The 13,314-nt window shown below is 37.6% G+C and overlaps 1 protein-coding gene across 1 annotated transcript in view; it reads left to right on the plus strand.

The window, feature by feature from the left end:
- Positions 1-13,314, plus strand: part of LOC100369369 (eukaryotic translation initiation factor 3 subunit I-like) — a 70,153-nt gene that overhangs the window by 14,324 nt on the left and 42,515 nt on the right. Inside the window, exon 5 of the mRNA XM_085492670.1 lies at positions 1,119-1,246. Within this exon, the coding sequence (XP_085348796.1) occupies positions 1,119-1,246 (128 nt within the window). The remainder of the gene's footprint in view (positions 1-1,118; positions 1,247-13,314) is intronic.

Here is a 13,314-nt window from a genome sequence, read left to right on the forward strand (position 1 = left end):
GTAACACATATAGTGTGGTCAGAACTATGAAGTATTAACCCTTTGAACACAGTAACACACACAGTTTGTACAGAACTATGAAGTATTGACCCTTTGAACATAGTAACACACATAGTGTGGTCAGAACTATGAAGTATTGACACTTTGAACACAGTAATACACAGTCTGGCCAGAACTATGAAGTATTAACCCTTTGAACACAGTAACACACACAGTTTGTACAGAACTATGAAGTAGTTACCCTTTGAACACAGTAATACACATAGTGGGGCCACAACTATGAAGTATTGACCCTTTGAACACAGTAACACACATAGTGTGGTCAGAACTATGAATTATTGACCCTTTGAACACAGTAATACACATAGTGTGGCCAGAACTAGGAAGTATTGACCCTTTGAACACAGTAACACACATAGTGTGGCCACAACTATGAAGTATTGACCCTTTGAACACAGTAACACACATAGTGTGGCCACAACTATGAAGTATTGACCCTTTGAACACAGTAACACACATAGTGTGGCCACAACTATGAAGTATTGACCCTTTGAACACAGTAATACACATAGTGTGGCCACAACTATGAAGTATTGAACCGTTGAACACAGTAATACACATAGTGGGGCCACAACTATGAAGTATTGACCCTTTGAACACAGTAATACACACGGTGTGGCCAGAACTATGAAGTATTGACCCTTTGAACACAGTAACACACATAGTGTGGTCAGAACTATGAAGTATTGACCCTTTGAACACAGTAATACACATAGTGTGGCCAGAACTATGAAGTATTGACCCTTTGAACACAGTAACACACACGGTGTGGCCAGAACTATGAAGTATTGACCCATTGAACACAGTAATACACATAGTGGGGCCACAACTATGAAGTATTGACCCTTTGAACACAGTAATACACACGGTGTGGCCAGAACTATGAAGTATTGACCCTTTGAACACAGTAATACACACAGTCTGTACAGAACTATGAAGTATTCATCCGTTGAACACAGTAATAATTACTGTAATTACCAAGTCATTCGTAAACAATGTTATTCAATAATCTTGAAAAGTTTGCAGTTCTGAATCAAGCCATACTTTTTGTTCTTCAGGGAATGGAGACGCTGCCACAACAATAACAATTGACAGACCTAAGGTAACAAGTGCTATATGGGGTCCACTAGATGACTGTGTTATAACTGGCCATGAAGATGGTGCACTGTGTCAGTGGGATCCAAAGGTGCGTGTCTAATTTCTGTCATTCATATCATTTTGATCACGTGACACAGGTCAAGGTTTCCCCCAAGTGGCGGTGGCAGCGCCATTATTTGATTCTGGATTTCATCTAAAGGATTACCTAAATGGTGTTTCCCGAATAAAAAACACGCCCGACACTTGACTCAACCATGTTAGGGATTGGTCAGTTACTTCGTCCTAGGGGGGGTCGGTGGATCAGTAGGGGGGGTTACCCTGTTTTTGATTGTGCGAATAGGGTGGGTCACCCTGTTTTTGATATCATGTTTTCCAGAATTCACACACGCGCTCATGCATATATTTTTAAAAATTTTATTTCAGAACAAACGATAAAAAAGTTAATCGTACAAATGTGTTCTTAATAATAACTATTACCTATATTGCCTATAAATTTGTTGATGCAAGAAATATTATAGGCTAAATATTTTGAGGTTAAAGTTGCCAAATAACAGATTATGCAATGCGGCTAGAACCCCAATTATACAGTTAAGTTTTAAACACATCCCAAGTCCATGTGCTGCTGATATCAGATTATTTTATTTAAAGTCTGAAGTCACTATAAGATATTTACTGGATTTATCCAATTATAACAGGAGATGGAAAGACAACACAGCAATTAGTACAAAGAGCAGTGACAGTTTTTGTTCAGCAAATCAACAAAAGTTAAATTTGTGAAAATGCTGATATATAAATTAAAATAAATGATGAAAAAATAAATAAATAGTTTTTTTGTTTTTTTAACTTTTAAATATGCATATTTTGCTCTGTAAAATACCAAAATCCAACACAAATTTTAAGCAAAAATCAAAGTTTCCTTTGTTTTCATAAGCACAGACTGTGCTTCGGGTGTAAAGCTTTCCTGGTCTATAAGATATAAAAGATATTTTAAATCCAACTTAGTTTTCAAAGAGTTCAAACTGCCTAGATTCAAATCCTCTTTTCCTATCTTATAAGGGCGATTATCGAGTAAGTACTCCACAGCTTTGCTTTTATTTACTATCTTTAGCAGCATAGATTTCCCTCCTTCCTGCAGCCTTTTCTGTAGTCATTTTTTGGCTTTATGCTTCCCTCCCCTCCTAAGGTCTATTAAATGCAAACGCTAAAAAATTATGGCAAACAACGATATTTTCAATGCACATATAATACATTTTGTAATCATGTCAGAGCCAAAACTGTTAATGTTTCTTTGTTTTTTAGGGGGTCAGCATGTTTTAAGTTTTAAAATATAATGTGGGGGGTTCACCCACTTTTTTTTATTTGATAGGGGGTGGGTCAACTGAGATTTACAGCTGGCAAAATGGAATCTGCCGACCCCCCCTAGGCCAAAGTAACTGACCAATCCCTTAGTGTGTCCACACTCAGAAAAATGTGTATTTTTAGGGGTGGGCACATGCCCGAGCATCAGTGAGAGTGCAGATGACAATTTTAAATTACCGTGCAACAGATTGAGGGAGATATTACGAAATTGTGACGTCATTGAATGAAGAAATAGAAATGGTCACCAAAAAAGAAACTATTACAATATTAATTACGTACCACCCGAATTTACAAGGTCTGTTGGAACTTGTATTATCTAAAATAAATATGTTTAGTCATTTGTCCTCATACTGTTAGCGTGACTGTAAAGGCTAGATTTAGTTGTCACGTTTAGAGAAGAAAAAAATTATCACGATTTAGCTATGAGCCAGCACATGGGCACAGTTACGGCATGAATTTACCATTTTTCTTAAACAACTGTAAAAAAAGCCACGAAAAAGCCAGTAATTTAATTTGTACTGACTCACATGTAACATTATTGGTCTGGTTCAAGTCACATTCCTGTTTCATTTACCATCATATGCTGCACTATTTCCAGAATACACTCTTTATCACCAAGTAACAGTAACGTTAAACAATACTAAACACAGTATTCATATCATTAAAACATGACAAGTGATAATGAGAAAAACATTAGGAACTGTGTAAATGTTTTTGGAGATTAAACTCCAACCTGTTTCAGCAGCCCAACGTCATGTGACATTGATCCCTATTGTTTAGAAGCGTATTTATAGTACCGTAAAAACTCTAGAAATTCAGCCGCTCTAGAAATTCGGCCACCTGTGTTTTGGTCTGGTTTCCGTAGTTTTGCGACCTCCGAAATTTCGACCCTCCCCGAAACTCTGAAAATTCGAACAAACTTTCATGTCCCGGAAATCTTGGTAATTCGCACCAATCCTGTTCGATTACGGGTTTCTGTACTCGTCGAGTGTGAGCGAGGTCAGGTTTGCTTCAACGTAATTTGCATGAACTAAAATAACATTTAAAGTCACATGTATTTATTGTTATCTCTATGAAATTTATTATTTAATAAAAACAACATCAGAGTTTGTATTTGCTTTTGAAAAAAGGTTTATTCGAATAACCAACACAGTTTGTATTTGCTCTTAAAAAAGTTGATCCAGAATAAAAACGGACGCAACGTTTTTGCAGGTCATTGAGAAAAACAAAAAGCAAAAAAATAAAACAATAAAGCAAAGGACAGCCCCCATTGCGTGAATCTGGTTCTGTGATTGCTTAGACGCTTGACTTGTGTCACCATGGGGCTCCAGTGAGGTGTTTACAATAAATGTGACTGTGTGACGTGTAGGCCTACAACAAAATAAAATAAGCCAAAATTTACAGACGTGGGCAACCGAAGAGTACAGTATGATTATTACTAGGAGTACAGAAGTTTCTCGAATGTAAGCAGAATGTCCCCGCAGGGAGCTGTTGTTTCCCGGAGTACGTTTTACATCGGCCAAGCTCCCAACTTTAACACTTATTTGACTACCCGGTTTGCTTATTTTGAAGCAGTTTATTTTCCCCCCATGTTGACACCGCCAAAATCACAATGTCACCGGAGTAATTTTTCAAAAGACAGCGTCCGGTAATACCAGTCTCACACATTTGGGATGGAGTGGTACACATCCGCCCGCTAATCCGCATATCCAATGCACTAGATGGCAGCATGGAGTTAAAAAAAGAACACAACGAACAGGCTGTTTGTGGAGGCACTGTGGTTCGACATCCACCACATCCTCCAAAAAGAGATATTGTTACAATCAGTGTTTATTGTTTTAAATAAAATAAAGTTGCATTTTTTTCAATGATTTAGGGATGATCTCATATTCAAACACCTGGGTCAGACCTGGGTTAACCTGGGTTAACCCAGCCTGCCCTATTCAGACCTACTAGACCTACAATATGCAAATTAGTAGTAGGTTTGAACCTTACTTCCGGATTAACTGCCCATTAACACCGCCACTGAAAACAAACAACAGAGAACAAAGAAGACAGTTATCAAAATATGATGAAAGTATTAAATCGATAATGGCAACATTTTCTACGAAGGCATCTGAAAACCACAGTCCCTCTATCACTGTGTCAAAACTAAAGTCGGGGCTAATGCTACGACTCCGGCGCTACGACACCATAACATTTCAGCTGACGGCATTGCGGGGAAATTACGGGTATTTACCGTTGCTGATATCTTACTTTTCTGTGACAAAATGCACACATTTCGAACCCCTGGTTAATTAAAAATAAACGATTATTTTAGAAAATACATCGAAGCACAGTGCCTTGAGGGACTGAGGGCGAAGTAGGCAGCGAGGTGTTGTTTTAAACACCGCAGAAAATCATGCAACTCAATGCAGCCATCTTGGTTACCTCAATCAGAATTTCCCCCTTGTCACCCAGCATGCATCGATTGCTATATCACAACGTGCACTGTGTCGCCTTGGGAGACGGTCTTAGGTACAAGGCACTCTATGAATAAGGTATTTTCAGAGGTCAGGGTTCGTTTTTTATAAGTAGTCTCGTCTGCAGATGAATAGCCGTAAATAATCAGCGCGAGTCCATTTAATGTAATTTTCTGTTTTGATACTTCGTGTCACTGGAAATTGAATAAGAAAAACTGCAAATAACCGATGTGCAGCAAATCAAAATAAATTTTCATGGCGTACGCTGCATTTGTTTTTCCGGATTTTGCGATGCTGCACTCCTGAAAGAACTGTTTGAAAATTGAACGCGCAACAGTAGTAAAGGCTTGAACACAGTAGTCTCAAGTGCAATTTTGTATCAACAAATGTTCGTCTTTTGATACTTATTAGCTGTCAGAGACACATATCAATTATCAAGCCCAATGAAAAGTCTGATTCACGTCCTCTGCGCAATTTGCGACTCGAGCATAACAGTTTATCAAAACAAAACAATTTATTCAGCACGCTGTTCACCAATACATAAGAGTGTTTTTTAAGCAAGGCACACGGTAAAATGACTACTGTACACCAATAAATCAACACATTTTAGAAACAACTATCTAGTCTTCAAAAAGCAATGTAAACTCTGTCAATTCTAAAAATAAACAACAGCTTGAATGAGGTGTGAATGAGATCGGTTCGAACTGCAGTTTTTATGCAAATTTGTGCGGTTGTCCTGAATCGCACTGTCTATTGTTTAAACTTCCAAACCGCAAAACTGGGTTTTGTTCGGGCGCTTTAGGGCAGTTTGGGTTTTCGTAGGTTTGACCCGCATGTTTCAATTTGAGATCACCCCTTACATCATGATGAATTTATACCAACAAGAAAGTTTTATTTATTTATTAGCTACTGTAATGACAGTGGCACTCTATCAATAACTGCAGATACTGTAATGACAGTGGCACTCTATCAATAACTGCAGATACTGTAATGACAGTGGCACTCTATCAATAACTGCAGATACTGTAATGACAGTGGCACTCTATCAATAACTGCAGATACTGTAATGACAGTGGCACTCTATCAATAACTGCAGATACTGTAATGACAGTGGCACTCTATCAATAACTGCAGATACTGTAATGACAGTGGCACTCTATCAATAACTGCAAATACTGTAATGACAGTGGCACTCTATCAATAACTGCAGATACTGTAATGACAGTGGCACTCTATCAATAACTGCAGATACTGTAATGACAGTGGCACTCTATCAATAACTGCAGATACTGTAATGACAGGGGCACTCTATCAATAACTGCAGATACTGTAATGACAGTGGCACTCTATCAATAACTGCAGATACTGTAATGATAGTGGCACTCTATCAATAACTGCAGATACTGTAATGACAGTGGCACTCTATCAATAACTGCAGATACTGTAATGACAGTGGCACTCTATCAATAACTGCAGATACTGTAATGACAGTGGCACTCTATCAATAACTGCAGATACTGTAATGACAGTGGCACTCTATCAATAACTGTAAGACTACTGTAAAAAAGGACATTTACAAATTTCATTGACCGCCCAAAATGTAATCTTTTCTAAGGTTTATAACTTATTAGTAAATTTTATTTATACGCCGTCACGTGCTTGTTTTTTTTTTCACTCTTGTGTAAATTAGGTCATGTAGGTCGTGACCCCTAGCTGAGCACGTATCGCACGTTATTGCATACATACATGTATATTGCTTTTTAAGAAACCCAAAAAGCTTCCCATGTTATTCCAAAACGACCAATATTTCCTCCAAAATGTTGTCCACTTTAGAGTTTTGGGTGGTTTCATGAATCTAAAAATTCAAAAAAAAACCTGATTATTTAAACTGGTCGGAATTTTAGAGTTTTACGGTGTTCCTGGGCCTTCAAGTCTGTTATTAATCAATCAGAATGTTGTGTTGTACCAACCCAATTCTTCGGAAATCCACAAAGACTTTCTGGTAACGCAATGCGAAAGTTAATTATCAATGTTGAAGTACGATCTGTTGGAATTGATTTTGGCAAATAATGTTTTCAAAAACTTGTAACTTACAATTTTTGATAGGTAAATATGGTATGAAGTATTTAATACTGCCTTTCACTTTTCTTAACAGGTCAATGACAAAGCGTAGTTTACACATGGTTACCATATCCACACATTCACATATATTCTCGGTGGTTGATATCCACGCTGTATCATATATAACGATAACCAGTATTCGTTAAGCAATAATAATACTCTACTTCATTTCGAGTACTAGCTCGTATAAACATAACCAAAGTTACAGAAAAATAAGAATAAATACCAAGGAAATGTACATAATAAATATGTTAAAAAACATGGCTCAGCCAAGTACTCAAAAGCGTACTACATTTCATTACATCTGGGCTATAAATAGCTGTAATTATTGCATTATTCGCCATTTCTCTTCTACGAAGAGCTTCAAAAGTAGTGACACGATTATGTACAAGGGTTTGAGTCATACTACAGTACAGTTCTCGCGGAAGCTTTGGCTTCACTTCAGCTTCACCTTCGCTTCAGCATCGCATCATTATGGCATTGTTATGGCTTCAGCATCGCTTCAATGTCGCGACATTAAAAAGTTAGAAGATTATCGCTTCGCTTCATTGTGGCCTCATTATGGCGACAATGTGGCATCAGCATCGCTTCATCAAACAAAGAAGTACTGTACTCATTTCCCCCAAACCTCTTGACCGCTTCCGCTTTTGACCGGTCAATTTCCGTTTTATTTTCGACCGTGCAAAAATTCGGACTACTAAAAATTTTCTGGTTTTCATAGATCACGGTTACTAGTTTAGTAACCGTGCATAGATGTTGAACAACCGTCAAAAGTTCAAATACATTTTGTTTTAACTATCTATAATTATATGCACGCAATCTGACCCTTTGACCTAGATTTGGCTGGGATTGAATATTTTATTTTAGACAACATTCCGACGTGACGCACTGCTACAAAATGTATTCAACAGAAGTACAATACGGTTGTCTGGGTTTCTTTTCCTGATTGTGTTGAGTTTACGATTTGTATAATTATTGTTGTTTCCCCCCAAGCAGAAGACAAGCCGAAGGACCATGAAGCTAAATAGAATTCCCACGCATGGACGTGGACTGAGTGAAAGAAAATATTTCTAAGGCTAAAATAAAAATGACCTACTATTACACCTCTTTGTGTATTTGTCAATTTTGAATATATTTGGTATGACCGTATGATCGTAAATACCTAGAAAAATCTCGTCTTTCGTTAATAATTTCATTTATTTTAAAATGTCTACCGACCGTAATTTGTTTCTCCAAACGGTCCCGACATCCGTCATTCAACACAATCAGCATTTATTTATCGCAATTCATGGGGATCATGCCCCGTAATTTGCGGGCTGTACAACCAAATAATTAAACAAGTACTATTTATTGTATTTTTGTTTTACCTCGCGAAACTACAACAGAGCGTAGAGTTGTCGCGGTTAAATAGTCGCCTTGAAATCGATGGAACTTCAACTACTAGTATCCATTTCTCACCTTGAAATAAAAAAATCGAAGAGCATCGGGGTTTTTATTATTAACCAGTCTTACGAATCGCTAGCTTTATTTTATTCGAATTCATAAAATTCACGAGTTTTCGACATTTGTTGGCAACTTCCGCGCTAAAATGGTTGAAAATGTGGGTGTGGTTTTCTCGCAAAGTCCTGTTGACAATACGGACAAATATGGATCTGTGACCCAGGTCGTGCTTCGTGATATTGTAACAAAACATATTTAACGCAAATTGAAGGGTTGTCGTACCATCCAATCTCCATCGTCGATTCACATAGTTTTTCTTGTGCTGTGACAGGCTTCGCAATTATTCACTGAAAAACATCGGTATATTTTGACAAACGGATGGGATTTTACCTCAGTTCAAAAAAAGAAAAAAAAAACAGGGCTGGGATACAAATCAGTTTTGCAAGTTTGGGAAATAAGGTAAACCAGACTGGGGTCGATGATTTTCAGTATCGAAGGACTTCCGTGTGAATCATGATTTTCAAATTGTTTGGCTGGTCACCAAATATTTACGGCCACACTAAATGGACACGTTTTTTTCTGAAGCCCAATAAATTATTTCTGCATGTCAAGCGCTATTCGATTTTTTACAGGGCATGTGGCTCGTTTTCATTCAAAAATATGTTTGTGAGAATACTTTTAAAGTACGTATAGATCGAGCTCAGATCACTGATCGTGACTTAATTTTGAGAATTGGTTGTCAAATTTTACCAGACCGACGCCACCACAACCATCCAATCATATGTTGGAAATGTACGCACTTGTTTTGAAACTTTGTATCAAGATGACTGGCGACGACGCCGACGCATCAGGCGGCGTACGTGTGTATTGCATGTTTTAGTAGTCCGGGCATGGGGTCGGACTCGGCTAAAACTAAACGAGACACAGAAAAATACCACCGAAATGAGGAATCTGAATCTGCTCTTCTAGCAGCAAATAAAATGAGCGAAAAAAGGTAAATTTTATAACAAGAACAGTTTCACTTCGTATACAGCAAATTGTGTTGTATCAGAACGACGATTGCATCGTGTGATTTGAATTTATCACGATTTTCCTTCCAGTCAATATGAAACTCGTCACCTTGCCGATTGTAATGTACTTCGCAAAGTTTTTGGTGCCCAATACTCGCAACACTAAAATAATTAAACAAGATATCTTTTTAAAATGTCATTTTACTCTTGATCATATTATTTTATTCGCCTTGAATTTCAAATCGATTACATATCGAACTTCTGTACATGTTTTTGTCTACTGCCCTTCTGCGTGCAAATAATGAGGTCATACTCATGTCACAATAAGTTGAAGCTGATGCCATGTTGATGCCATGAGACTGCGAAGCTGAGGCCACGATGATGCCACAAAATAGCGAGGCGAACACAGCTTCAATTTTCAATGACGCGAAGCTGATGCCACAATGATGCGATGCTGAGGCGACAATGAAGCCATGCGTAGGCGACAATGATGCCACAAAAGCCAAAGCTTCCGCGAGAACTGTACTGTAATATCCCTCTTGCCAAGTTTCAGTAAAATTCTAAATGCATTATTATATGCAACACAAACTTGATTAATCTGCCCTTTAGTATGTATAGACCACAAATGGGAGCAGTACATAGTCATACAGTAATTCTGAAACAATTTAATTTTTATTTTTGAAGAGCAGTAAGCAAATCTTCAAATAAACCAGTTTGCTCTAGCGTAAAAACTTTTCATTTGTCTATTAATATCATCACTATAAGCTCTATGTTTATTAATGACCACACCCAAATAGGTGTGCTTGTCGTCAAATCGCACTGCAACACCATTCAAAAATATGCATGGAATTTGTCTAATTCTACAACGAGGAGGTACCATAGAAATACATACATACTTTTTAGAATTAAAAATAATTCTGTTTGATACAGAAATAAATACAGCAAATGCCAACTAGTCTTATAAGACCTTTAACTGACGGACAAAGTAATACAATGTCATCAGCATAAAATAGGTGATTCTTACATTGCCCACTTACAAAACAACCAATTTTCTCAGTCGCAAAAAGACTAGATAATATTCCCCCTTGTCTGACACCATTTAAAACAGGGAAAGACATAGATGGTCCCTATCTCACAGAGAATTCCTGGTTTCTATACCAGAATAAAAGTACTCGGACTAGAAACACAGGCGTATTCCTGCCAAAAAGCTTACGAAACAGGGTCCACTGATTAATCATATCGAAAGCTTTAGAAGCATCTAAAAAGCAGAGGAAAACTGGACTGTTATGAGTTTTATAAAAATTTACAATCTCTTTCAATACAAAAATACACATATCAGTAGAGTGACTCTGTTTGAAACCAAACTGATGATCAGTAGTTGTAAGAAAAGTTTCACATCGAGACAAAATAATCAGTTCATACACTTTAGAGATAGATGTAGCAAGCGCAATTGGTCTGTAATTATTTGTATCTGTAGCATCACCCGTTTTATCTTTTATAATGGGCACAAGAATTGTATCAAGCATACATTAGGTAAAAGGCCATGTACATGGCACATTGAAAACAACAAGGAAAATAACACACACAAACGCTGATCTGCATATTTCAAGTGTTCAGCTGTGATGCCATCAGGTGCAACTGATTTACCTAGGGTCAATTTATTCATTGCACTTTGAATTTCAAATGGTTCAATATTCATGTCTTGTTCATATATAATATTAGAAATACTAGATCTGACATGCATGTAAGATTCATTCTGGTTATCTTTAACAGATGAAAGTAAGTCTGCATAATGACTACGCCACATATCAGTAATATCATCTTTTCCATTACACCCAACTACTGAGGAGGTACCTTATTATACAGTACAGTTCTCGCGGAAGCTTTGGCTTTTGTGGCATCATTGTCGCCTACGCATGGCTTCATTGTCGCCTCAGCATCGCATCATTGTGGCATCAGCTTCGCGTCATTGAAAATTGAAGCTGTGTTCGCCTCGCTATTTTGTGGCATCATCGTGGCCTCAGCTTCGCAGTCTCATGGCATCAACATGGCATCAGCTTCAAAGTATTGTGACATGAGTATGACCTCATTATTTGCACGCAGAAGGGTAGTAGACAAAAACATGTACAGAAGTTCGATATGTAATCGATTTGAAATTCAAGGCGAATAAAATAATATGATCAAGAGTAAAATGACATTTTAAAAAGATATCTTGTTTAATTATTTTAGTGTTGCGAGTATTGGGCACCAAAAACTTTGCGAAGTACATTACAATCGGCAAGGTGACGAGTTTCATATTGACTGGAAGGAAAATCGTGATAAATTCAAATCACAGATGCAATCGTCAGTTCTGATACAACACAATTTGCTGTATACGAAGTGAGACTGTTCTTCTCATAAAATTTACCTTTTTTCGCTCATTTTATTTGCTGCTAGAAGAGCAGATTCAGATTCCTCATTTCGGTGGTATTTTTCTATGTTTCGTTTAGTTTTAGCCGAGTCCGACCCCATGCCCGGACTACTAAAACATGCAATACACACGTACGCCGCCTGGTGCGTCGGCGTCGTCGCCAGTCATCTTGATACAAAGTTCCAAAACAAGTGCGTACATTTCCAACATATGATTGGATGGTTGTGGTGGCGTCGGTCTGGTAAAATTTGACAACCAATTCTCAAAGTTAAGTCACGATCAGTGATCTGAGCTCAGTCTATACGTACTTTAAAAGTATTCTCACAAATATATTTTCGAATGAAAACGAGCCACATGCCCTGTAAAAAATCGAATAGCGCTTGACATGCAGAAATAATTTATTGGGCTTCAGAAAAAAACGTGTCCATTTAGTGTGGCCGTAAATATTTGGTGACCAGCCGATGAACAATTTGAAAATCATGATTCACACGGAAGTCCTTCGGTACTGAAAATCGTCGACCCCAGGCTGGTTTACCTTATTTCCCAACTTGCAAAATTGATTTGTATCTCAGCCCTGTTTTTTTTTTTTCTTTTTTTGAACTGAGGTAAAATCCCATCCGTTTGTCAAAATATACCGATGTTTTTCAGTGAATAATTGCAAAGCCTGTCACAGCACAAACAAAAAATTGTGAATCGACGATGGAGATTGGATGGTACGACGACCCTTCAATTTGCGTTAAATATGTTTTGTTACAACATCATTGATTGGCTGAGAGTCACCTGATCGGAGCACGATCTGGGTCACAGAACCATATTTGTCCGTATTATCAACAGGACTTTGCGAGAAAACCACACCCACATTTTCAACCATTTTAGCGCGGAAGTTGCCAACAAATGTCGAAAACTCGTGAATTTTATGAATTCGAATAAAATAAAGCTAGCGATTCGTAAGACTGGTTAATAATATATCCCCCGATGCTCTTCGATTTTTTTTTTTATTTCAAGGTGAGAAATGGATACTAGTAGTTGAAGTTCCATCGATTTCAAGGCGACTATTTAACCGCGACAACTCTACGCTCTGTTGTAGTTTCGCGAGGTAAAACAAAAATACAATAAATAGTACTTGTTTAATTATTTGGTTGCACAGCCCGCAAATTACGAGACATGATCCCCATGAACTGCGATAAATAAATGCTGACTGTGTTGAGTGACGGACGTCGGGACCGTTTGGAGAAACAAATTACGGTCGGTAGACATTTCAAACAAATGAAATTATTAACGAAAGACGAGATTTTTCTAGGTATTTACGATCATACGGTCATATCAAATATATACAAAATTGACAAATACACAA

The sequence above is a fragment of the Saccoglossus kowalevskii genome, chromosome 18 (assembly GCF_978046115.1).
Source record: "Saccoglossus kowalevskii chromosome 18, keSacKowa6.1, whole genome shotgun sequence".
Classification (NCBI taxonomy): Eukaryota; Metazoa; Hemichordata; class Enteropneusta; family Harrimaniidae; genus Saccoglossus; species Saccoglossus kowalevskii.